Consider the following 27,700-nt stretch of genomic DNA (forward strand, 5'->3'; position numbering starts at 1 on the left):
TCTTTTATAATAGCATGTAATATGTATTTTTTGAGAGGCGAAGTTATTTTTTTGGACAAAAAGGCATGTGCTCTCCACATGATCGAGGGCAAAATGGTAAAGAAAAAAATTTAAAGCCCTAACCAACCCCTCTTCCTTCGTTCTTCTTCTTCTACTTCTCTCTTCACTCTTTCTCTCTCCTCCCCTTTTCCACTGTGATCGATGCTAGATAAGTATTTGGGCATCTCTTTTTCACCTATCAAAAGATACCCACCAACGAAAAGTTTTGGTTTTATTAAGTTTTTCTTAGAAAATTTGCAGAATTGCTAGAATTTCCAAATTCTTGATTTGGGTTTTTCCAAAAAGCTTGATTTTTTTGGATCTTTGGTTGTGAATCGAAGATATTTCAACTCCTCATGGCCATAGACTTGATTTTGTTGAATTGTGAGAGCTATTGGTTCGAATAAAATGGAATTTGGGTTTTTTGTTATTTTTCACATCCTTCCTCAAAGCCTATCTCTGAATACTTACTATAATTGAGGTTTCAAGTTGAAATTTCAAGAAATGCAATCATCCCAATTGGCTTTTTCATCAAAGAGAGGATTGAGGATTGAGGATTAGGGAGGAGAGAGAAACAATGAAGAGAGAAGAAGAAAAACGAAGGAAGAGAGGTTTGGTTAGGGTTTTTAAAATTGACCATTTTGCCCTTGGTCACATGGAGAACACGTACCTTTTCGTCCAAAAAAATAACAGCGCCTTTCAAGAAATGCACATTGCATGTAATTATAGAGGATGAATGGTACATTGCTCGATTTTGAACTCGATGGGAGTAATGTGCAAAACACAATATAGATTAGGGGTAAAATGTAATAAACCCATTTTAGTAATACATTTTTTAAAATGGGTTTTGAAAATTGTTAAAATATGTTTTTAATTATTGTTTTTAAATAATAATAAAATCAATTCTAGAAGTGTTTTTATTACCATAGTCATTGAAAATAATTTATACTAAACCTTGTTTATAAGATTTTAATCATATAAATATGTACTTGTAACTAATGTCGTGTTTACTTTAGTGCTAGGAATGAAATCAACGGGAGATCAATGGGAGTCTTGATAGATTACATTTATGACTTGTTTACTTAATTATAAGGAAAAGGAAGGAAATCATAATGATAGGAAAACTAAATTATACTTAACATTTTCATTAAAGTATGATATCTCATATGAGATAGTAGAGAAAATTTCTGGTACTATATAAGTATGAGTTTCTTTTAATTATGTAGATGTGTTTTAAATCCGTGAGAATCCCTTTGGATTAGAGCAAATAATATTTATACGGTTGGGTACAAGTTATTACCAATGGTATTGATTTAATCCTTATAACCCTAGTGTGGGGATACGTTTGGTTTTATGAAGAGTATTTGTCTATTTAGCCCTGTAATCCTAAGGGACATAATGAGGATGTTGTGTTCGAGTCCAAAGTGGATAATATCTAACGATTAGGTGTTACATAATGTGTTTATAAAATTGTTAAGAAACGAAATGAAAATGAAATAAAAATAATTCCTCCTGGGCTTTACAATTGGTAAGGAATCGAAATATATGCATTTACTGTAATGATTGGTAAGGAATCGAAATGTATGCATTTGCTTTAATGATCTTATATTAAAAAAAAATCGATTTTATTGTATATATTTTTTAAAAAAAAATAGCTCCAATTTAATATTATATAAATATGGTTTTGTCATAATTATTTATTTTTTAATATTTAAACATTTAAATATATAGTAAATGTAGGTTTAATTCCGTTTCGAGGAATGGGAATGACATTCCTCACTTTCAGCAAAGTAAACCCATTATTATTTACTGATTGTCTCTTATCTTTAAGCATAGTTTTAATTTATCCAAATCATATTAAAACTTTACATACCTTTATATAACTTTATATATATAGCAAGCATTTCCCCCTTTTTTTTTCTCCTTTATGCCCTTTTTCCCTATAGCCTTGAAAATGACCCAAAGTGAGGAGTCTTCCCTCAACCACCGGAAGAGTTCAATTGTAATGTTGTAGGAGTTGGAAATATATATTCCACGTCATTCTCATTACAAATGTTTCAAATTCGAAGTCTTCAAAAATTACTTTAAATATAAATGACTGTAAAATCCTCTTTATTTTGAAATTTTTAAAAAACCTGCCAAGTGATTAAGTGAGGGCAAATTTGTAATTTAAAATAAAAAAACCCCAAAACCCTAAACCTCCTTCCATCATCTTCTGTAATTTTTTCAAAGATCTTTTTCCATGACCTAGAACCCAAAAAAGCTCATTGCCCACTACAAATTCCAAGGAATGGAACCCCAAGAAGCCTCCCGCAAAGTCATTGACGACCTCCAAGCCGCCCTCTTTTGAGTCATCTCCTTCAGTTGCGGCAAGAAGGACCAGTTCATAGTGGATGCGTCAGGGAAGCTCGACACAGCCAACGCCCACCTCGCCATTCTCGAGATGAAGCTTGACTCCAAGCCCGGATACCCCCAAACCCTAGCCCTCGGGGTTACTTCCATCGAAATCACCTCCACGTTGCCTCACGTGTTTAGGGCTTTCTCCCAGATTTGGAGTTCTATTAGGAGTGCCAGTAAGTAATTTTGTAATTGCCAAAGTTTTTATTTGGGTTTTGATAACAGTGGATGTGGTGAGGGTTTATGGGCTCTGTTTGGTTTCTGAGAAAAATGCAGGAAAATAGAAGATGTTATTTGGGTATTTACTATAATCCTATTCTTTCATTAGGGGGAAAAAAAAATTAAAAATCAGAAAGAATATGAGCTCTATTTGGTTTACGAGAAACATGCAGTATGAAATTACAAATTTGTCCTCACTTAATCAGTCCACGCAACACATGACCTTCATTAAAGGGTCACACAACAAATATACATTTATAAAGTATATTGCTCAATTTTAAATTTGAAGGGACAATGTGAAAAATACGCTATAGATTGAGGGATAAAGTATAATAAATAAAAAATATATTTAATAAGAGAAATAAATTTATAAAATATGTGAAAAAAGCGTAAAATAAAGAGTTTAGTATTATAAAAGGGCACTTAGAAGAACCCTAATATGAAAGTGGAAGGAAGGATAGCATGTGTTAAATACTTTCAAATAATTCTCCCTTTAATTATTTTACCTTTTTTTAGTTAATAATGTATGTGATAAATCTTAAATATAAATATTTATCCACTACAACTTCAAACGTTTTTTAGAATATAAAACAAAAACTTTAAAAATATGATCATATAAATAAAAATATAATAGAAATTCACAAGATGGAGATTTGGGTTCAACTGCCCAAACTCAAACTCAATTCAACCCTCTCAATCTAAGCTTTGCATTTTGAAAATTAGGCCCACATGGGATTGTTTTCACAACTCAAAATTTATGTCTTCTTAAAATTTCCACTACTTAACATTTTAGAAGTAATTCTTAGAAGATTGTATATACTTTGCTTAGAAAAATTAAACATTTAGCAAAAATCTAAACAATTTTTAAAGACTAAAGAATCATTGGAAATGATTTTCAAACTACAACTTAGAGCCCCTTTGAGCTCTTTTGAAACACTTTATAATACTTGGAAGTTGGAAGCACTCCCTAATAATAATCAATTGAAAGAATCACTTTTAAGTGATTCTTAGATTCTATTTGACAGTTTCTTAAAAAAACATTTCTAACATAAATTTTTTTTGCAAAATTTAAAAAGCACCATTAAAATATGAAAATTAATTATAATACTTTTTTGAGAAATATTTGATAGATGATTTTTCTAAAAATATTTTTAGAGCATCAAAAAATATTTTAATTAAAAATATTTTAAATATTAATACTTTTGCACCGATATTTAGAATCTGTTTAGTAATTATTTTAGAAAGTATTTTTAATATTTTTAACACTTAAAAATTTTTACTTTTCAAGTATTAAAAAGACTAGAAACGCTTTTAAATATTACTATCAAACACACTTGATATCATTTGGGACAATATTTAAGGCATCAACATATTAAATGTGACACTGTTGTCTTTTCAGATTCTATGGTAAGATTGCTTTTTCAAAGCTAAATAGAACTTGAGACTTTGAGAATGAAATGGATAGTCTCTACCATAAACCTAATGTGTTTTGTTGTTATAAATGCATATATATATAAAATGATTCGGACGAAAATTGACAAAAAAAAGTCATAAAAATATTGAAAAAAACTAGTAAATATTGAGTTTTTTTTTTTTTTTTGTCAATTTTCGTCCAATCAATAATTTTTTATAAAAATTTTCATTAATATTTTTTTATATACCTAATATATCCGTAAAAATCAACTATTGATATATTTATGAAAATCGATATCATTTTTTTATTATATAACACATTACTGAAAACACTATCAAAGTGCTTTTGTTTTAATTCAAATACTAAATGATTATCCTTAAGAGTGTTGGTAATGGAATCCATTATAATCATAATCATAATCATGATTATAATCTATTGATAATATTTTATTCAAATTTTTTTTTCAGTGGTAGTGTTTTTTCTAAAAGCATTTTTAACAACAATCACATTCATCACATTCCAAGTGCTCTCCAAAAAACAGTACCATGTTCTTCCCATTTTAAAAGTATTTTTCAAATTTTATCAAACCTGTGTTTTTCTCCAAAAAACACTTTTAATACTAAAAATGTTTTATAAAAACACTGTACTTCGTCCAAATTTTTTAGGGAGAATTACGGTGGGTTGGGCCGGAACAATTACTAGAAAGAGTGGCTTTTCTAATAATTCTTGGGAAGGACTTTAATAGGTTTAAATACCAAAATTGACATTCAATTAAAACTTTTAAAATTCAAAGCATTTAAAGCACTTCACTTGATTTGTCAAGACATTTATGGTGTGTGGGTCCCATATTTATTGTAATTATTAATATTCAAATTTTAAATCAAAATTTTGGGTTTAACCCTTACAATTATATATAATTTGTTATTTAAATTTACTATTTAAAACAAAAATACTTTTAAAAAATATTTTTAAAATATCATTTCTTGTTTTTTTTTCTAATTTTTAATTTTATTAAGAAAAAATGATGTATATATATATATATATATATATAATAATTTTAAATTGATAAATTATGTTTTTGTATTAAATTCAAAGAAGATAAAATGTTTAATTTTTCACTCAGATTATCTAAAAAGAATAAGAAAATGATTGAGAATGTTTAATCATTTTTTATTTTTATAATAAAATAATTTTTAAATTTTATATGATTTTTTTTCCTTTGCATAGTGTTTTTTTTTTTAATTTTCATATATAAAATTTTTTTTTTTTCAATGCATCATCAAGTGGATGATGTTAATATATTTGATATGTTGAATATTAATAAGGTATAAAAAGTGATCCTCAAGATTATTACTTTTATTATAAAATATAGGTACAACAAAAATATGTGATAATTACAATATAAATACACTTATATTACAATACATTACACTAAAACCTAATTAGGAAAATTTTGAAATTTTTTATAAAAATGATAATTTTATATGATCATACCATATTTCACGACATACCTATATCATAAATAATTTCTGAAACCAAATGAAATACTAATTTGAATTCACGAGACTCGTAGTTTATATATATATATATATATATATATATATATATACAAAAATTATTAAATAATTTCAATACACTAGATAAATGTTGTTAATATATTGATACAATGTGTTAATACCAATAAGATATGAATAAACATTTTTAGAATTATTACTTTTGTAATGAAATATAGGTACCACATAAATGCATTATATTTACAATATAAATACACTATCATTACAATATATTACAACATAATTTAATTATTTTTATTTAATTTTTTTCACGTGTTATATTACTCAATGAATAATTGTGAGTTATTTCATTTAATTGGTGTGTGTTAGTCAATTGAATATTTATATATTATTCAATTGATGAGTGCTCGTAAAAAATAATTATTCGTTATATTATGATAACAAAGTTTTTAATTATATGTTCCATATATAAAACGACATAATAACTTTAAGATATAATTTTTATTTATAAGATATTGAAAATTATTTTTTTTACAAGGTTCTTTAAAAAATCTCAATTTTTTTGAGGAAAAAAAAAACAAAATTTTGAACAATCACTTGATTGTTTAAAAGTGAACAACAATTTTTTCGGATTGAGAAATATACTATTGATTACTTATCAACTTGTACTTACCATCATATATGGACCCCACATCATTGACAATCTCAAATTTATTTATAAATAATATATAAAACATATTTAAGGGTAAAATTATCCTCTAAAAATCCTTGAGATGAGTGAATCTTCCTAATAATTATTCTTTCCAACCTACCCTATTGAGTGATTCTCCTTTTTTTTTTTTCTTTTTTTTATGTATTTCATAATAAAAAAACATTGTCAAACACTACAAGTTAAAAAGCGCTTTTACAACAAGTACTCCCGCATCGACCAATACAGGATAATCATACCAATGCGTAAGCTTTTTGAGTCTTGATATCCAACAAAAGGATTGAAACTTACAACAAGCTTGTATATGTTTTCTTTATAATTATGTCATTACACATAAATGGGCATTAAAGCTTCCTCGGCTGCAACATACCTACTTTGGAGGAGGATAACCAGGTCAATGTCTAGGCTTTTTGAGTCTTGATGTCCAACAAAAAGATAAAAACTCACCCTGTACCCTTGAAAATGGCCCAAAGTTACAGGTGCTCACTCAACTACGAGAGCCCACAACCACTTTAGTTATAGCATGTGGCCCATTTATAATCGCCAAGGCCCTCCAAATCTGGGCCAGCAAGCAGCTCTCAAGCAGTTGCAACTTGCAACTTGCCCAATGAAGATGGTCAAAACACAATATTATGACAACTTTTTCACTTTTCACCGTGCTAAGTGTCTTCCAAAGGGGCCCATTTATTAACCATTGGGGACCCATCACTTTTGCTTTCTAAGTGATTAATCCCTCGTTTTTGCAATAATCAACATGTATAAAAGTACAAGACATGTCAAATGATGAATTGGGGGTTTTGGGTTTTGGGTTTTGTGAGCTTTCTCCCCTTTACTAGATTCTAGGTGGCATTAATTGTTCTGCTAAATCAAATCATTCCCCATATTATTGCCTTTCTTGTACTTATTTAAGATAACCCAGTTGAACTAGAATCTGAATTTAGTAGAATTATCACCTATCTCACTAGCATCTTCTTTTTTTTTTTTCTTTTTTTTTTTTTTTTTTTGCCTTAGGATAAGCAAGAACTTTATTGATATGGGAAAAGATTATTATAAGATAAGGCCCTACAAAGGAAAACAACTCCGACCACAAAGTCACAAACACCACAAAACACAGACTAGGAGGCAAGACACACCCACCACTACAAAGATACCATTATGGGCCAACCCCCCTCAATTCACCTTTCTTTTCTCCCCTTTTTCCACTTCTTTCACTGTGTCTCTACTGTGTTCGCCTTAACTAAGTCGTGTCCCTGGGATTTTCTAATTCATACTCATCTCCATCACCAGTTCATCTTCTTCCTCTCCTCCCCTCAGCATATGCCTTTTATGCACACAGGATGGGGTTCAAAACCCGGCCATTTCTCCTGTCAAGGAAGGAAGAGGAGGTGGAGGAGAAGTCATTTTAATGCAAAACCCGAAAGCCCCACAAGGAAGAATAAGGCTCTACAAGAATGAGTTTCCATGAAACCAAACAGAATGGAAAGCATTCCAGTTTTCAAACCACTTATCTGGGTGATCCAGCCAAGTAGAATCAGCTTATGGAGTTTCACCTATTTCTCGGTTTTCATGTCAACTACTTGATCTCAAATCTGTGAAGAAAAAAACACATAAGAAATCAAGGGAACAAAACCAATTGGAGATAGAAAGAAATGGGGCACATATGCAAACTCAAAATTAGGCAGAATAAGCAGTCAATTCAACATTGAGCAAAAACAAAAATGGCAAAGCAAAGGAAAGGGGAAATGAAAGAAACAGATGGGTTTTTTATTCACACCACAGGCACCCGTAAACAATCCACATACATACAAGGAAAACACATTATTTGCACGCTGATAAATCTAAGAAATGGCTAAGAATACAATGAAGATTCAAAACAGAGGGTCTTACAGAGAGGAACCAGAGCATTTTTTTTTTCCCTTACACACACCAGTCTCCTTTGAGATCGCCTAGCAAGAACAAAGTAAAGGGTGAAAGCCAAAGAGTGAGAAAGAAACAACCCCTGCCACAGTCTGCTCTAGCAAGTTGCCCATTTGACCACCCTTCGCAAGCATGAGAGTGCCATCCAATTTGAAGGAGACCGAATTTCCCCAGATTGATCCAAGCTAGATGGCACATAATGCCCTGAATTTCAACCGTTTCAATCATTGCAACTGCACCCAATTATTCAAAAATAGGACGTGCAGAACCCATCATAATTCAACAAATTCTTCATATTCATATCCAACCCCAAAGGTAGTCTTCAACCCCCAGCGTTTGCTTATAGAAGTACCAAGAATTTATCCACTTTCTTTTTCAGGAAAACTTCTGACAATGTCAAATCCAAGCCACTAATTGCAGTAAACCATCTGAATTGCAGAGGAAACCAGCAGAACCTTTCATCATGGGATTGATCAGAAACCCCAATTCTTCAATCTCTCTTCTCTCTCCAACAAAACCCCAAAAACCTAGACAGTAGACCGCTAAAACCCTAATCTTCAACAGGGGAGAATGCAGATGAAACAAAGCTAATTGAATCCATTCGTTCATAACCTAGTCATATAATCATAGTAATAATTCAAATTAGGACAAACCCTAAATTTTTTTTTTCCTCCCCTTCAAAAAAACAACCAAACCCTAAAACCCTAACCCTAGCTTCACTAAAAATTCTCATCTCCACACACACAAAAAGAACAACATACATAAATATCAACACCTATTGAAGATCAACGTGGATCGTCGTCTCTCCTCCCCGACGATGCCGGAGCTCCAGACAACGACGCCAGCAAATTCAGATGTCCCTGCGCGATCGGAAGATAATTCCCAACTCTAGCCGCCGACGCCTCTCCCATCGGCTGCTGCATGAACCTCCCGGAGATCGTCGGCTGCGATGCCATCGTCGGCGCCTGCACCACCATCTCTGGCGGTGCAGCAGCTGCGGCCGCGGCGAAGCTCCACACCTGCCCGAAATCAGGTCTCGCCGGAACCGCCCAGAAACCACCGGCGGCGGCGGCAGCAGCCGCGGCAGCGACCACCTCATCTTTGGCCCCGCCGTCGACGTCGTCGTCGCCCCGTAGACGCTTCCCGAGAATAAACGGCGTCGGGCTGAGCAGCGGCTGCGACGGCTTCTGGTCCAGTGCCGCCGAGCTCGTCGAGCCGCCGCCGCGAACAGAGACAGAAACGCTCGAAAAACTCGCAGGAGTGGTCCCCGTCCCTGTGGCCGCTATGATCGACGGCTCCGCCTGCCGCAGCAGCCACTCGATAGTTTGACCATCAGATTTGTGCCCCAGCTCCCGCGTCAACTGGAAAACCCTGGCGGCGCAGATGATCGGCATCCGGATACGCCTGCCCCGGCCGTCGACTTTGCTGTGGCGGTCCTTGGCCGGCGGCTTCTTTACCGCCAAGGCCCCGTTACCGGGCTGCTGCTGCCTCTGGGAGTCAACAATAGCGCCGTTAGTAACGCCGTTAGCCGCTCCATCTGAGGTAGACATATGTTTTGAAATTCCCTCAAAAAAAAAATTTCTTCTTCCACCAACTGGTTCTCTTCCTTTGCCCGGTGTTTGGTGTTTTTGTTTTGTTGGTAGTATGACTCCGAGTATGAGCTGGTGTTGCGGTAACAAGATGTTTAGAGAGAGAATGAGCAATGAAGCTGGTAGAGAGAGAAAGTTTGTAGAGAAGAGCTCTAATCATTGAGCGGCAGGAGCTGGTGGAGACAGGAGGAGGGCACATGGGTGGCGGGCCCCCCTCCCCCAAACCCACAGCTCACGGCCACTCTCTGCCCTCCTTCCCACGCTCTCCCTCACGCGCTTCATTGTGGTCCACTCTGGAATTTAAAGTGGGGTTGTCAGTGTGGGCCCTCCCTCCCTCCGTACTCGAATTGAAGGCTCAGCTCATCTCCAGCTGGGTCCAATTACTCCCCTTTACCCAATCCCCTTTTGCCACGTCATCATCCCTAACTTAATAGGATCCTTTGTTAGGTGCTTCATTTCCTTGTTTTTTACTCTATTTACTAAAAAGTTTTTTTTTTATTACATTTCTGATCATTTTTAAAGTAATTATTTGTAGGAAATTTTTATTTTCTTTTTTCAAAAATAAAATAATACCATTTCCAATAATTTTAAATAAATACAAAAATCATCCCGATGATTTAAATTAGTAGAAAATTTAAAAAAAGAAAAAAAAACTATAGACCGGAGAAGAGTGATGATGAAAGAAAGGGAGGGAAAAACGTGAAATGCATTGGAGCGTGAGGAGGAGGGGAGGGGAGAGGCGCGTGAAGGGGAAGGAGAGGAGGATATAAAGAAGTGAGAGTGAGTGAGTAAGAGAGTGGTGGAAATTGACACCTGGCCAACTGTTGAATTACGTGTTTTTGCCCCCTTTTTATTCTACACACTATGCCCCCCAAACTCTAACTCAAAACTATTGCTACTGTCATTCCTTCCGCATACATATACATGTATTTTTTTATTTATTCAAAATAAAATAAATGTTGATTTTTGGATACATTTTCTATTTTTCTTAAAAGAAAACAATTATAATAATTAGTATATAAAATATTTTATACAAAAAAAATGTAATTTAATTTATGTTCTCAAAAGTTATTTTTAAATTTTTTTGATTTTGAGGTGATAAAGATTTTCTAATACCTCAAATTTTTTTAAATTTTATCTTTTTAATGTAAAGCATTAAGGTTATGTTTGATTGGGGGTTGTTTGTAAATTTAATGTGATATTTTTACATTATGTTTATATTTAGTTTGTAATGTGAATAAAAAAATAAAACAAAATAAATATTATTTTTTAATGTTTAAAATAAAAATGATGTTGTATTATAATATTTTCTATTTTAAAAAATGAAATTTTCTTTGACCTTTGTCTCAACTTTATCATCATCATCATCATCATATTTTGCAAAGTCCCCGAACCAACCTTTCATTACTCTTATAAATGCTGCAAAATCAAACATACAATTCTCTACTCCAATTGAAACAGTGTTAAAAGAAATATAACTTAAATTAGATAAACTTAATATTAATGGTATTAATCAAAATAATAATCAAATTCAAATTATAACAAAAGATAAATCAAGAATAGAACAATTCAAAATGTCTCCGGATTCAATATTACACCCCCTCAACGGTTAATGCAATATCTAATAATTTTGCGAGTAGAGAACATTATTATTCAAAACCCTCTCTTTCAAATGTACAATTAGAAGAAAGAAATTATCAATTAGATGTTAGTTGTGATGGTAATAGTTTTTATGAATGAAATATAGATCGAATGAGTGAATATCAAATAATTAATTTACTTCATGAAATGACGATGACTGCTAATGTTTATAGAATCAAGACTAGTAATTCTAATTTTCGTGTTATTGGTGTTTTAGTAAATATCTCATCATCCAAACATAGTCTAAGAGTTTCTTCATTTCTTATAAAAAGTCAACACTATTTTTTGTTTTGTAAAAATAAAAAACAAAAGTATAACCAAACAACATCTTAATATCAATTTATACTATTTTTGTTTTCTAAAATAATAGTAAATTTTATATAAGGTATAACAACTTTTGAAATTTTAAATTAGAAAAGTAATTGTTTTAAAAATTATTTAAAAATGTAATTATTTTAAAATTTGTTTAAAAAATGAGATAACCTTAAATTTAAATTTTCTTAAAAATATAAGGTAAATTTATATTTTTTTATGCAAAATATTTTACTTTTATATAGAGATTTCTAAAAAAAATAATTAAGAAATGTATTTGAACAGATACTTTATAAACTAATATGGGAAGCAAATTTCTTTATTTTCATTATAAAAAATCAAAAACTTTATTTTCATTAACAAACTCTTGATAGAAAACCAATAAAGAACAAAAAAATAATATTCTTACTAAAAATCATGTTTAGCAAACTTTTTGATAGAAAATAGGTTTCTAAGAATTCCTTTTTTAAAATATATAATTTTTTTTAGAATAAATTATAGATTCTTTTTAAAAATATAATGAGTAATAATCGAAAATATAGAGAGCACTTTAAAATTTTTTGCCTTACACATAAGTATGTACCAACTTATGAAGAATAAGTCTGAAAAAAATTATTTTTTGTATTTGAGCTTGTAAGCAAAATATTATTGTTTTCAAAATTATTTTTAAGAACCGTTTTTTAGAACATTATCAAATCATTTCTAAGATTTGTATTTTATTCTTTTCATTTTGTTTTCATTTTCCTTTTAAACAAGAGTTTAATCCACGGTTTTGACTACACATACTCTATTAGAAAAACCATCAAAAAATATTTCAAATATATTTTAAAAAACAATCTACTTTTTAAAATAGAAATCATTTTCAAGAGCAGTTTCAAATATACCTCTGGTTTTCCATTTAAAGCGTGAGTAAAATCTTAATATCAATGCAAACATATTATTCAAAGCTTATTAAATTCAAAAATAAACTTGATATAGAAATCTATAATTTATTAAAATTCTACTTTGAAAAGTCTCTAAAACACTAAAAGTGGTATTTGAAAGTCAATTGTTTAAAAACTATTAGAATAAAACTCTTAACATCTATTTTGGTAACTATTTTCAAAAATAATTTTAAAAAATAGTTTTTAACAACAGTTTTTAAAAATAGTTATTTTTTATGTTTTGTAGAATAAAACTTTGTTTGGAAACTTAAAATATTTTTAACATGTTTATAATATTTTAAAATATGTTTTAAAAGTAATTTTTATGTCTACTATTTTATTTTTAATTATTTTATATATTTATATAATTATTTTTCAAAACAATCATTAGAAAATAAGTAAAAACAATAGAAAACCATTAAAAGATATTTTTTGAAAATATCATGTTTTCTATTCTTAAAAACAAAAAATAAAAAACAATTTTTGATTACCAAATATATCTTCCTAGTTTTTTGTTATAGAAAACAAAAAATATTCTTAAAAACCGTTGTCCATCGTATGCTTCATTTTTTTAAGTAATAGAAATACTTCTATTTTTCTCAAACTTGATGCTAGTAAATTTTTTTATTAAAATTTGTATCAATACCAAAATTATCTTCAACTTTAATAAAAGCATTTGTAAAAATATAATTTTTTTAATTTAATCTCAAAATAATTGTGACAACTTTAATTTTCTTCAATTTTTTCTTCAACTTCTAATCAGATAGGTCAAATATCATCACAAACAGAACCTAAAACTACATATGCAAAAAATGCATTATGCCTTAAGAGTCAAATAAAAAAAATTTGCATTTTTAAATCATTAAAGAGTTAAAATAAGTTAAATAGATTTAAAATATTATTTAAAAAAAAATACTCACTTTATATATATAATTTCATTGGTTTTTCTTTTTTCTTTTTTCTTTTTTTCCAATTTTTCCTTTTATTTTATTTCTGAATGAAAAATAAATTCAATTAAAGATTGAGTCATATATTAACATATTGAAGATATTAAAAGAAGCAAAAGTTAAGAAAATCCATTAAAAATGGAGTAATATTGAAAGGAATATAGGAGAGGGAGACGTTCGTATAAGTTATACATAATACATTTTGTATGAATGGCATAGATTTTTGTAGATAACAGAATATATTGGTTATAAGTTTCTAGAGAAGCAATGATAAGCAGGTATGAAGAGAGAGAGAGAGAGAGAGAGAGAGAGAGAGAGAGAGAGAGAGAGATGGCTTAGAATAGAGAAAAATCGCATGACTCATTCCCACTTTCATTTTTTGTATTTGATTGATTTTCGTCTTATTAAAACGAAGTTTCCTTGAAGATTTCTTATTGTTGAGCTCCTTTTTCAAGTATATGTATATTGGATGATTTTATACCACTTTCCCAATAATATTTCCTTCTCTCTTGGGGTGCGTTTGATGAGTAAATTTAGAAATGAGAGTAAAAACAAAAATAAAGACGAGTTATAATATGAAAAGGAGGAAAGAAATCAAAATTCTACGGGGTGTTTGGTGAATGGGGATTGAGAATAAAAATGAATATTTTGTTTTTATTTATATTTTTTATTGAATGAAAATGAATTTGGTGATTTCATTTATAGTGTTAGGATGAAACTAAGAATTCAAGATTAGAATATAATAAATAATGAAAAATAAAATAAATTATATGTTATTATTTCTTATTCTTATGTGTCAAACACAGGTTGGTAATAAATTAATTGGTTAAAACGGATAAAATAAGTAAATCAAACCCTTCTTTGTTTTTACTTGAAAAATAAATTATTTTTGACATAAATACTATTTATCATTTGAAATATGTATATATAATTTAAAAATAAATGTTATTTTTACAATATATATATCAAAATATGACCAAAAAAGAATGATAAAAAGTTAAATTTCCAAATCCGAGTTTTCAATCAACATTTTAATCAAAATAACTCTTGGGTAATTTGAGAACAAAACAAAAGGGAAATGAAAATGAATTACATGAAAAGAATCAAAATCAGACCACTTGGTTCATTTCTTTATCATAATGTTTCAAACATGTTTTTAGATTAAAAATATGATTTAAATAAATAATTATATATATAGTAAATAAGTACTTATTTATAAAACTAGTAACTATTTTCAAAAAATAATTTTAAATTTTTTAGATAGAAAATAGTTTTTAAAATTGTAAAATAAATTTGGTAAATTTTAGACTAAAAACATTTTTTTAAAAGAATTTATTCTTAAAAAAAAACATAATATTATCCTTTAAGTTCTCATTTGTTTTTTTTTTTTTTTTTATGTATTTTTTCAGGAATCAAGACAATATAGAAAAATCATTTTCTCACTTTTTTTTTCTTTTTTGTCATCATCTTTTTCTTGTCTTTCATTTTATTAAAATTTGGTGCAAAACAAATTTTTTTTCTTGAAATTTGATTTTTGAGAAGATAAAAAATGTCATAATTTTTTGAGGTTTAATTGTGATGAAAGAAATGTGAAGAGAATTTTCAATACATTTTATAGAATAATTTATAGTCTACTTTTGTGACTTAAAAACAGTCTTCCTTTTTTAAAAACAAAAAACTATTTTTAAAAATTCATAACATTCTTTGAATGTTGTTCTCTAAGAATAATTTTTAAAAATAAAGTGAAATATATAACAATTTTTAAAGAACAAGTAAAAGTTATTTTCACCGAGTTTTAAAAAAATATAGGTTCGTTTGACCATATTTTTTTAAAACTTGTTTTTAAAAACTATTTTTAAAAACAAAAAACTGTTTTAAAAAAATTCGTAACATTGTTTAGTCATTTTTTGAAAATAATTTTTAAAAATAAAATAAAATAGAGAACAAATTTTAGAAAACAAGTAGAAGTTGTTTTCACCTAATTTTTTTTTTTTTAAACAAAGATTTCGTTTGACTATGTTTTCTTAAACTTGGTTTTAAAAATTATCTTTTGTTCTTTGATTTAAAAACAAATTTTAAAAATAAGATTCAGAAAATATGATCAAACAGACCTGATGTATTTTTGAAGTTTTTGTTTCATATAATAAGTATGAGTAAAAAAATTAAACAAATTTTTATTCTTCGTTTTCTATTTAAGAATTATTAATAGTGAGAATAAAAATTATTTTTTCCCTCCCATTTACTTTGCAAAATATTCATTTTATGTTATTTTCTTTTCTTTTCTTTTCCCTTTTCCCCTTAAATCCAATGTGTTCCTTTCCGTGGAAAGGAAAGTAAAATAGAAAAATGAAAAGAAAGAAAAAAAAGGGGAAAAAATAAAAATATGTTTAATTTGAATTATTATTTTTTATACAAATTTTAAATTTATTTATTTTTCTTCTTTTCTCTTTTGTATAATTTTTTTTATATAAATAATATATAATTTAAAACACGTACATTTTTAAATAATTAATTTTCATAATTTGAGTTTTCTTCATTATTCTCCTAGTAACTAGAAAGAAATCAAATACTTCTTTCTTTTCTTATGGAACCTATGCTTTGTATGATTCAAACAAAAACTAAATTTGAACTAAATTTTTTATAACATGACTAACATTATCGCACTAAGTTATTAATTTTAATCACAATATTGTGTTTGGTAGACCAACTTAATAATTTAATTTAAGAGAGTATTTTTTTTAACTTTTTTTCTAAAAGTAATTTGTTTTCAGACTTTACATTGTTTATTTTTCTACATTTTTCATGACTTATTATACATTTTTTACTAAATAGAAAAAAAAAATATTTGACTTCTTCTCAATGAAAAAAATAATATGTTGATTTTTTTTTAATATTTAATAAAAATAAAATATTATAAAAACAAACAACTTAATACTTAAGAAAACACGGTTTCGTTTTAAATTCTATTTAGAATTAAGTAAAAGAATAAACATCATCTAAGTCAATGTTTGATAAAATAACTTAATACTATAACTTAAAAGTAAAAAAACAATTTAAAATAATAAGTAAAAAATAATTAATTTATTTTTAAGTCCATATTTTTATTTTACCTTTTTACCCTATTTGTCATAATTACCTTCATAATCTCCTTTGCTACTCCACAACTTCCACTGTTACTCAACTTCCTTTGCATTAGTTATAATTTATAACAATAAATATGTTAATGTGATGATTTAAAATAAGTTATAAGTTAATTTTATTAAATAACCTTAAGACTTAAAGTAAGAACTAACTAATAAGTTTTAAGTTAATAACTTAAGTATAATTTAATTTAAAGTCAACTTAAGTCATTAAATAATAAATATTAAGTTTTATCAAAATCTTCTTTACCTAATAATTGAACTTTTTAGGAGATGGATATGTTTGAAACAAAGATATTGATTTGTCTTATTTGGATATTCATAATTACTTTTTTAAATCTTATATCTAAATTTATATAAAGTTATGTACATGTTTTTAAAAATTTTAGGTCTCTTATTCTTTGATTAATCAATGATTAATTTTTAATTTGAAATGGGAAAATTTTCACAATAATTTTGAAAATATATTAAATTATTAATAAAAAACCTAAAAAATACTACTATGAAAATAAAAACAATACAAAAAAAATATTAAAATTAAATGATTGAGTATGATGGGGTAACACTTCATTGGAAATAATATTATTTTGGATTTTCTCTTTGGGTTTCAATATTTTGATTGTCTTATATTGTTGTTGTTACCATTGGAAGGACATAGAAACTACTCTGTAATTTCTTAGTAATAATATTATAATAAATTTAATTTTTTATTCAAATAAGAAGAGAAAAAATTATTTTTTTTCCAAAAAAAAGTAGGAGATTATATAGAATTTTATTTTTCACTTTAGTCTAATTTAACTTTATAGTTAATTATTTTAACAAGCATGTTTGGTTTTCAATCAAACTAAAATTATAGGGCTAATATTGTTCATTTTTCATTTATGCTATTAAATAATGGATTAATATAAAGGAGGGAAAAAATTCTTAGTTTTTTTAATGTTAATATAATTTATAGTTTTTTCAAAAAAAATTAAATATAAATATTACTAGTGATAAATAAATAAATAAGGGAATTAAAATAAAGTGACTTAAAAGAAAAAATTTAAAATGTTCATAATCTTGTACATGGAAACTATGGATGAAACTTGGACGGACCAACTCGATCCAACCTGACCTCAATCCAGCTTTTGGGTGAATTTAAACAATCATTTTCAATACTCGGGTTGAGCTTGAGTTATATTTTTTTCAACTTGAACTCAATTTAGATTGGGCTCGGGCTAAGATTTGGGCAGTCTAAACCTAATCCGAACCCGATTTAATATTTTTATAATATTTATAATGCATCTCATCATATACCATAATATTCATTTTCTTTTTCTATTTTTAAGATAAAAAATCAAATTATATCATATAGTATGTTTTCCATTATTTTTAGAAAATATATAAATTCAATTTATGTTAATTCTTTAATTTGTTGCCATCTTGAAAATTTATCCTATTTAATATTTAAATTTCATATAAATACATTAAAATAATATCTTTAAATTATGCAACCCGATCAATTCGAGTCTAACCCAACCATTCCGAATCTAATTTGAACAATTCGAACTCAACCTGAGTTTAAAAAAACGAGGTTGAGTTGGGCTTGGATTGAGTATCTCGGGTTAGAGTTCAGGTTGATTATTTTTAATTTGGATTGGATTTGAGTTAGTTATAAACCTAACCGATCCACCCAAGTTGTATGTTTAATGCAAACTAATTATGTATAATGTTTGGCAAAAATAAATCATTTTAATTTGATTATTTCATATATTTGATTTTAATTAATTCATATTATTTTTTTTAAAAAATAAAAATTATGAAAAGGTGACATAACTTGATTACATATCAACCCTTGCAGATACTAAAAAAAAATTCATAATGCCTTAACATATCATACTTCCAAAATTTGTATTTTTGAATAATTGAAAATTAATTACAACTAATAATGAGGATTGATTTCAAATAAAGATGAATAAACAAAAATAAAAAAAATTATAATCGTTTTTAAATGATAGAAAATTACAAAAATGTCCCATAAATCAAGTCCAAATATCAAATAAATACTTTTATTAAGACCTTTTTTTATTAGCAATAAATGAAAAAACTCAAGTGATGAACACAATCATAGGAATATTCAATTGATAATTTTTATAATTTAGGAAAAAAAGAAAAAAAGAAAAAAGAGAAGTATATTCAATTGATATTCATTCAAGGCAAAAGTACACCTTAACAAACTAAAAGGAATGTGGTGTTTTGTACGGACACTGTGAACCCAATCAAATCCTCCATTCTAAGAGTTAAAATAAAAAAAAAAAAAAAAAAAGTGTGGGTCCTACTACCTCTTTGGTACACCATTTGTACGCTCATACCAGTTCCAAAGATTTCATTTCACCTTCTTCAATCATGTCTTTATGTCGGCCTTCCATTTCAAACTACATGTGACTTATGATTAAGATTAATCATAATTAACCAAACACTAATTACCAAAATTTATTAAGGTAATTAATTAATATTTCTCTATCCATGCTTGTTTGGTTCATGATTATTCATGATCTTTGATCGACCATAGTTGTTTAATCGATTTTCTTTTCCGAATGTATAGTGATTTATAAGAGTTTTAATTAAAATCAATCATTTACGTTATTTAAATGTGCATTTGTATATTTAAAAGACAAATTAAAATTATACATGTGTAAGATGAGTCACGTGTTCAATATAATGTAATTGCATTTGAATCGTTTTTATAATAATTTTTTATTTGATAGCTCTCGATTGATCGTAAATTTGGACATAGTTTTTGAATTATCATAGATTTTAAAATTACAATCACTATGTTTTTTTTTAGTTTTCATTAAAAAATATATAATATAAATATCAATTGTCTAACTATTCAACCATTCATCATATCTCATGAGACATATAAGAAAGCATATTTTTGATATTATAATAAACATTGAAGTTGTTTCTTCACGGGAGGCCTTCCTACATAGCCCCTCATGAGTCATATAACCTATTATAAATTTTAGGAGCTATTTGAAAATTATTTTTCAAAACCATTTTATGTTTTTTAGAAGAAAAAATCATGTTCAACAAATTTTTAATAAAAAATAATTTTTTTAAAAATAAAAAAATATTTTTAAAGCGAATTCTAGATGTTTTTGCTTCTTACAAAAACTTGTACTCATCATACCTAAATATGTACAATTAAAAATAAGAATAATATTTTGAAAACTTTTTATGCAATATTTTTATTCAAAATAAATAGAAAAAAATGGACTTTTATATTGAATTTTGCAAACAAAATTTTATTTACAAAAGTAGTGAATTTTTTTTTAACGGTTGCCAAATTCTTTTTTTTTTTTATGAATTATTTTTGAAAACATTTTAAAATACTGTCTAACTTACTTTTACAATAATTTGATTAAAAAGGTAATTGAAAAACGAAATTTAATCCTTTATATTTTTTATCACATTTTGATTAAAATATCCTCATTTTTTTTCTGTATAAAAACAATTATTTCTTTTAAATCTATATGTAAATATTTAAAATAATTAAAAGTATTTATATAAAAAATAAATTATTTTTCAATAAAAATATTAAATTCATAAATGTGATCATTATTGTATATTTTAATCGATTTTTATTTTTATAAATACTTAAAAAATGAAAAAGAAAGAAAGAAAGAAAAGAACATGGAAGATTCTAATCATTAGGCCCACTTGGGTGTCGCAACGCGGACGCGAAAATCAAAAAGCACACGGGGCACATATTCCATGTTCTAACTTCTAACAACGCGACTCATGCGTAGAGCTTTGGTCCTAATTAGTAATTACTCAATTATTGTTGTAACCACTACTATAGTCCTAGTCATATACCTCACCAATTATTTAGTCAATGGGTGGTCATTGAAAATAGAGCTCAAGATTTGATGTACTTATGTTTATATTATTTTAAATTGGATGATGGGGACATTCCTTGGCCACCCCCTTTATAATACTTAGATCATGATCTTATTCTTAATTATTTTATAAGTGGATAATCATTTTATATGTCAATCACCCAAATGGGCTCCTATTTGTATCATGTGGGTATTTTTCCTATTCATGCTTGCTTCGTATGTAAGATTATAAAAGAACAAAAAAAAAGAAGGGGCAGTTGGAACACAAGAGGCAAATCAAAACAAACAATACCCAACATATGGAAGTAGAACAAGAATGGGTGTGCATATAGGAAGGGGACATATCCAAATGTGGAGGTTAGAGAACCAAATCATGCCTTAAATCATGCAAATGTTTCATTGGAAGATTTAGGAATCTTTAACCTAACTTTTATTCTTAAATTTTGGTTATCGGCTCATATAGCATCATAATGGGGTATGGTTTTTCAGGTGTCCTTAATGAGATGTGTTTAAAATTTAAATAAATGAGTTGAGGATAGGTTTGAGATTTATTTATTTTTTAAATCCTATACGGGTTCGAATATTGCCTTGTCTCCCCTCATTATATACAAAATTAAATTTTTTATTTTTATTTTTATTTATTTTTAATATGTATAAAATAATAAAAAATTACTTTTCAATAAAATAAGTTATAAAAATTATAATATTTTAATTATTTATAAAATATAATTATTTAATGTAATTATAATTTTTTTTTAATTCTTTTAAAATTTAAAAAAAATTAAAATTTTAAAAATAAATTGAGAATGGAGCAAGTCGAGAATGAGAAATTTGCATACCTACCCGCCCACCCTACCTCACACCATTTGATTTTTGTAATTGAATAGGGATGAAAATTATTTTAAATAAGCGGAATGGGTTAGGATGAGGGTGACATCGTTTTGAACTTACCCCTGTCATCCCTAAACTCATAATCCTCTTTCTTATATATATATATATATGCTAGTGTTATCTTGTATCTAATAGAATGAGTCTAAGATGAAGATAGAAGGGGTTTGAAAAATAATTGCAAAATAAAAATGAAATACTTTTTTGCTTGATGATGGATTGATTTTTTATTTAGCCTATTAGAATACAAAATTCCGTTGTCCATTTAGATGATATAAATTACAAGGAAAGGGAAAAAAAAGTAGAAAAAGAAAAAAAAAAAACCTAAGAATCTTTTATTTGATTCGTTAAAAAATTTTCCAAAAAGAAAATTAAGTATAACGAAAGAAATTTATAATTTATAATTTATATATTTTAAAATTTTTTATATTTTATATAGAATTTGAAAATAGAGAAATAAACTATAAGAAATATGCCAAAAAAATTTATTAAGTCTAAATTACATTTTTTTTATTTATCTTTTTGTCTTTATTTTCATTCATCCCTTTTTATTCTCGTTCCCACTTTCCCTTTTGACTCACTGACACTTTAAGTTTATGAATCTTCAAAAACCTTAAAATCAATCTCCATAATTAAATTTCAACAATCAAGTTTGATTTCGACAAATATCAATTTTAAAATGTCATGGCCTTTATTTTTACTATATTATGTGGAGTAGGCAAAAGAAGTGTGAGCAAAAAACTAAAGGTCTATTTGAGAATATTTTTAAAAATGATTCATAAAAAAAATAATTTTTTAAGAATAATTTAAAAAATAGTTCTTAATTGTTTTCAAGAATAATATTCTATTTGAGAATTCAAATAGGACAATTGTTTTATATATTAGTTATAATGCAAAAGTTTTTGAAATATTCTTATTTTTTTAATTATTGTTCAATACATTCTATAGAAATCAAATGAAAACATAAAAAAAATGTTCTAAAAAAACATGTTTTTAGAAAAAGTGTTGTGACTATGGAGCAAATTCTTTACGCAATCCTAGTATGCTTCTAGGGCAAGTAGGAGTTTGTTACAATTGAGTCCTTAAAAATAAGACATAATGTAACAAAGTTAGACATGAGCTTCCACTTTTCTATCTATCACTTACATTGATATAAATTTGAGCATTTAGACTTTTATTATTTGCATTGTACATGACTTGAGTGCATTAGAAGTTGAACAAAAGATACAAATTATGTGTTCCTTGTTAGATGTTAAATAGTTCATGTTCATTTCACAGATTTGAACAATCCAGTAGAAGTTGTAATGCACCCGTAATAGGATGAATAACTTATCTTAACTGTTAAGATGTGTTTCTTATGATGAGTGCATTAGTGTGAATAACCAATTGCATATGGGATATAACCAGTTGCATTAGTGAATCATGGCGTAAAACTATTGGATTGTCATGATTCACTAAACTATTATATTGTATGGACTCTCAACTTTGAGAGGATGTTGAGTCTATGCTAAAATCAATAAGAGTGTCTCAGTTGAATACATAATAAGAGAATTTATGACTCAAGGATTGGAGAGCTAATCTTGATGGGTTGATAGCACTACCATGTTAAATTATGGACACAAATTTGTGGGGAGTCTGCATGCAATGAATAATATGTCACAGACCCGAACTTTAGTTTATTGTAAGTTCATAAGATACTGGAGTACAATTAATTTTATTTAGTGGAGTTTTGAATTAACTTCATATTTGGATTATGAGGGAGTTAATATATTCCTATGAGTATTAATGGTCCCACTTGACCTCCTAGTTCATGGTGACATGTTGTTTTTGAGGGATTTGAGTTTCTGGTTCATGAGCGTGCATAAATGTTAAAGCAAGATTGCACTAAATCTTATGACTTATTTCTCTATATTAGACTAATTAATTAATTAGAGCCCAATAAGGCTAATTTATTAATTAAGATGCAAGTGAGCTGAATTAGATGACCCAAGCCTACAGGGAGCCTTATATATACCGTTTAGGGTTAGGGTTTTAGACTTTTTGTTTATCATATTTTAGAGTCTCTAGAGAGAAACCCTACATGGGAGAGAGAGGTTCACCCTTCTCTTGTGTTAGGATTCATGGAAGGAGAAATTGAGTGGAATACCTTTGGGTAGACAAGTTCTACAACGGGCTACCACAATTTCAGCATCTTCATTGGATAGAATTGTTAGGAAACCTGGATTACTACATTCTCAAGCCTTAGATCATTAGGGTGCATGAAATCCTATCCTAGGGCTTCTCTAGATCTATCACAATGGAAATATATGACTTTCAAAATCAATAATAATACCATAAATCCAAAAAATACTCACATACCTACGATCCGAATGTTCTCGAATTGATTCCTATTGGTGTAGAATACTCCAAAGCTGCAACAAATCTTCTAAACACAGTAGTCTTCTACCTGATGACTCCTTTTTGAGTTTAGGCACCGAGATGGTGTAGATCTTAATATTGAAGGTTAGGGTTCTCTCTAAACTGAAATAATGCAAGATTAAAGCCTTAAGCTCTAAGAGGGGTATTTATAGGCTTTTTACTAAGCTTAAGTGACTTAATCTCATCATGGGCTTAGGTCATTTAATCTAAATAAAGATTAATAAAAGTGTATCATTAAATAAAGATAAATAAAATTGAACTTGAAATATAATTAAATAAATAATAAATTCCAAATACATCATGTCATGCTTTTAAGGCCTTTATCCTAACAGGGATTCAATTTGGGTACATCCGTATCGTAGGTATCAAACTTCTAATCCCTAGGTTTATATTTTATAATGGTTTTTGTATTAATTGTTTTTCATTGTATTAGATTTAGAGAACCTACGGATGGATAAACATACACCCTATGAGATTCAAGGCAAATATAAATATATATATATATATATATATATATATATTTATTTAAGAATAGTTACTAAATTTGCACTGAAAATTGGCTTTTGACATCGAATACTCAATGACTTTTGACATCGAACACTCATTCATTTTTAATAAATGATTTGAACTCACTAATGCATTTTCATTCTTATTTCCATCATACTTATATTTCATTCTTATTTCCTTCATACTTATATTGACTTATAGGAAGTTTAAAGCTCTTATTTAACTACAATTCTTTACTTGTTTGACTAATGGCGGCCTAAAAAATATTATAGTATTAAAGACATAAAAATGTCACTTCCTCATCAAATTTCCATTTTAAGTTACGTGGTAAGATACTTTATGTTATAAAATTTTTATAATACAAAACTGTGTGTGTTTTTATTTATTTTTTATTTTTGGTTTACGACATAACTTTGACTAGGATTTTAACTTTCAATTAAGCCAAAAACAAAAAATCTATTATAAATGAGTCTTTTTATTCCTACATTCCCAACAAAAAGTGCAATTTTAACTTTCATAGAAATTCATCTTCTTAAAAAATTGTAGGGATAAAAAGTTTCTATTGATATGTAAATAAAATTTAAATTCATAATTTGTAATGCATTTCGCTTAATTTGATTGACAAGAATAAATTATTTTAGCATAATTAACAAGCACATTATAAAATTATTTAATTATTAAATAAATGGGTTAATTTTAATTAAGCCTATTAATATTTGATGTAAATACACTTAACAATCATTGGTTTTAAATTTCATTAGTTAACAATTTTATAAATTTATTTGGTTCATAATTTTTTATTTTATTTTTTTAGAGAATAGTCCTCTACAAAATAAATTTATATGTAAAATATATTTAAAGAGGTGCTAATCAATGAAATTTGAAACTACCCGTGACTTACTATATTTATGCTAAGTGAGTGTTTGGTAAACTGACTTAATAACATAAAATAACTTAATAACTTAATTTAAGTCATTAAATAAATTAAGTATGTTCGGTAAAAAAACTTAATGGTATGAGTTATAGTTAAAAATAAATTTAAGTAAAAAGTAAAAATAATTAACTTATTTTTAAGCTCATGTTTCATTTTACATTTTTATTTCATTTGTCTTATTTATCTCTACGATCTCTTTTGTTATTTTATGACCTCTACTCTTACTTATAAATCTCCTTTACCCTAATTATAATTTATGAAATTAATATGTTAATTTGATGATTTATAATAACTTTTAAGTTAATTTTATTAAACAATCTTAAATTAAAAATTAAGTAATAAGTTTTAAGTTAACAACTTAATTATAATTTAACATAAAGTCAATTTAACTTATTAACTAATAAGCATTAAGTTTTATCAAACACCTCCAAATTTTAAAATAAACATTAAATACATTAGTTTTTCGAAATTCCACCCAAAAGTTTGTGATTGGAAGATAACTTGAACCTAAATTGTACCATCAACTTGAACAAATTTCTTTGTAAAAAAAAAAATAATAATAATTTGTCAAAATTACCAACATTTAAAAATAACATAATTCCACGAACAACTACTATTTTAAACATCATCGCAAAATAGAAGTCTCAAATTAGAGTTGAAAGCACTTTGAATTTAAGCCATTGAAAATAGATAATAAACTTTGGAGTATTAAAAATTTTATACATGTCATATTATATCATCTATTTAATAATCAAATCGTATTTCTATTTGTAGTTTTAGCACAATCAAATAATTAAACATGTTATATACATCATATCGTCTTATCTATTTAATAATTAGATTGTATTGACATTTTTAATATGTTGGATCATTAACTTTGTCATGCTTAGATTTATCTATTTGATTGAATATTAATGTTATGACACGACATAATACGAATATGACCTATCAATATAAATCATGATCCGTAAAAGTATGGATTGTAATAAACAATTTGATATTAATTATTTAGATCCGATAACAATGTGGAAGAGATATCTATTAAAAAAATTAAAATCAATGGGATTGTATTATTATGTATAAATATTTAGTTCCTTTTGTTTTATATACGTTGGTACGTAGCTTGACCGTTGTTTATTTTTTTCATCCGATGATTCAAAAATTAATTTTTTTCATGACCTTTTCAGTACTGGAGATTGGGAGGCAGGCGCAGAATTGGTACGTTAGCTTTTTATGATTAATTTACTTTTATGCCCTTCCACATGTACCGCTGTAAAAGAAGCTCCCCAACAAACATTTAGATAATGACAAAACTGCCACTATAATAACTACTCGTACGAACCGGACCGTAATACCCAACAGAATTTGTAGGACAAGATTTTGAGGGTCACATTGACACGGCCTTTCCTTTTCTTTTTTCTTTTTAAAATAAAAAAATTCATTAATATTAGGGCTGTTATTATTTATTTATTTAGTTTGAATTTAATTTAATTATTTTTGGGGAGTGACCCACATCTTCAATAATTGCACACATTGCACATGTCTTGTGTTGCTCCACCCACACACATTTTCGGAGTTTCAACTCCATGAGCCATTGTGTTCTTTTGGATCATTTTTTTACTCTAGAGTTTTCTCCGGTTTATTTATTTACTTATTTGTTAACCTTTCTCATTTTGAATATTATACTTTTAAATAATAATAATAATAATAATAGTAATAGTACTTGGGTTAACTTGGACAGGTTGTTTCCCCGACTCAATTTGACATTTGACGTTTGGATGGACTCGAATAATTATTTTCAGTACTTGGATTGAATTTGTGTTACGCTTAGATTAGGTTTTTTCAACCCAAATTCAAGTTGAATTTGGATTACACTTGAGTCAAAGTTCAAACAACCTAAGCCTAATTTATATTTTTATAATATTTATAATACTTATCTAATAATATTCATTTTCAAAATATTTTTAAGAAAAAAAAATCATTTTATATTATATGTTTTCCATTTTTTTAAAGAAAAATATGTAAATTTATGTTTTTTTTTTTTTTTTTTTTTTTACTATCTTAAAACTTTTTTCTATTTACTATTTAAATTTTCACAAAAATAGATAGAAAAAAGCTTTTTTAAAATAATTATAGATGAATTTTGAATTATAAAACCTAAACTTAACTTGAATAACCAAATGCAACCCAAATTTAAAAAATTAAGATTAAATTAGGTTTGAGTTGAGTGCCTCAAATTAAAAGTTGAATGTTTCAAATTAAAAGTCGAATTGAGTTGAGTTTGAATTGATTATTTCTTAATTCGAGTTGG

The 27,700-nt window shown here is 27.3% G+C and overlaps 1 protein-coding gene across 1 annotated transcript; it reads right to left on the reverse strand.

Annotated features, from left to right (window-relative positions):
• Positions 1-7,299: 7,299 nt before the first annotated feature.
• Positions 7,300-9,939, reverse strand: LOC117923983 (transcription factor TCP7). The gene is made up of 2 exons (XM_034842515.1): positions 8,180-9,939; positions 7,300-7,881 (listed from the first exon to the last, which is right to left on the reverse strand). The coding sequence occupies exon 1, from the start codon at positions 9,757-9,759 to the stop codon at positions 8,995-8,997; it is 765 nt and encodes a 254-aa protein (XP_034698406.1). The 5' UTR covers positions 9,760-9,939; the 3' UTR covers positions 7,300-7,881; positions 8,180-8,994.
• Positions 9,940-27,700: the final 17,761 nt, after the last annotated feature.

This window comes from Vitis riparia, chromosome 10, assembly GCF_004353265.1.
Source record: "Vitis riparia cultivar Riparia Gloire de Montpellier isolate 1030 chromosome 10, EGFV_Vit.rip_1.0, whole genome shotgun sequence".
Lineage (NCBI taxonomy): Eukaryota > Viridiplantae > Streptophyta > Magnoliopsida > Vitales > Vitaceae > Vitis > Vitis riparia.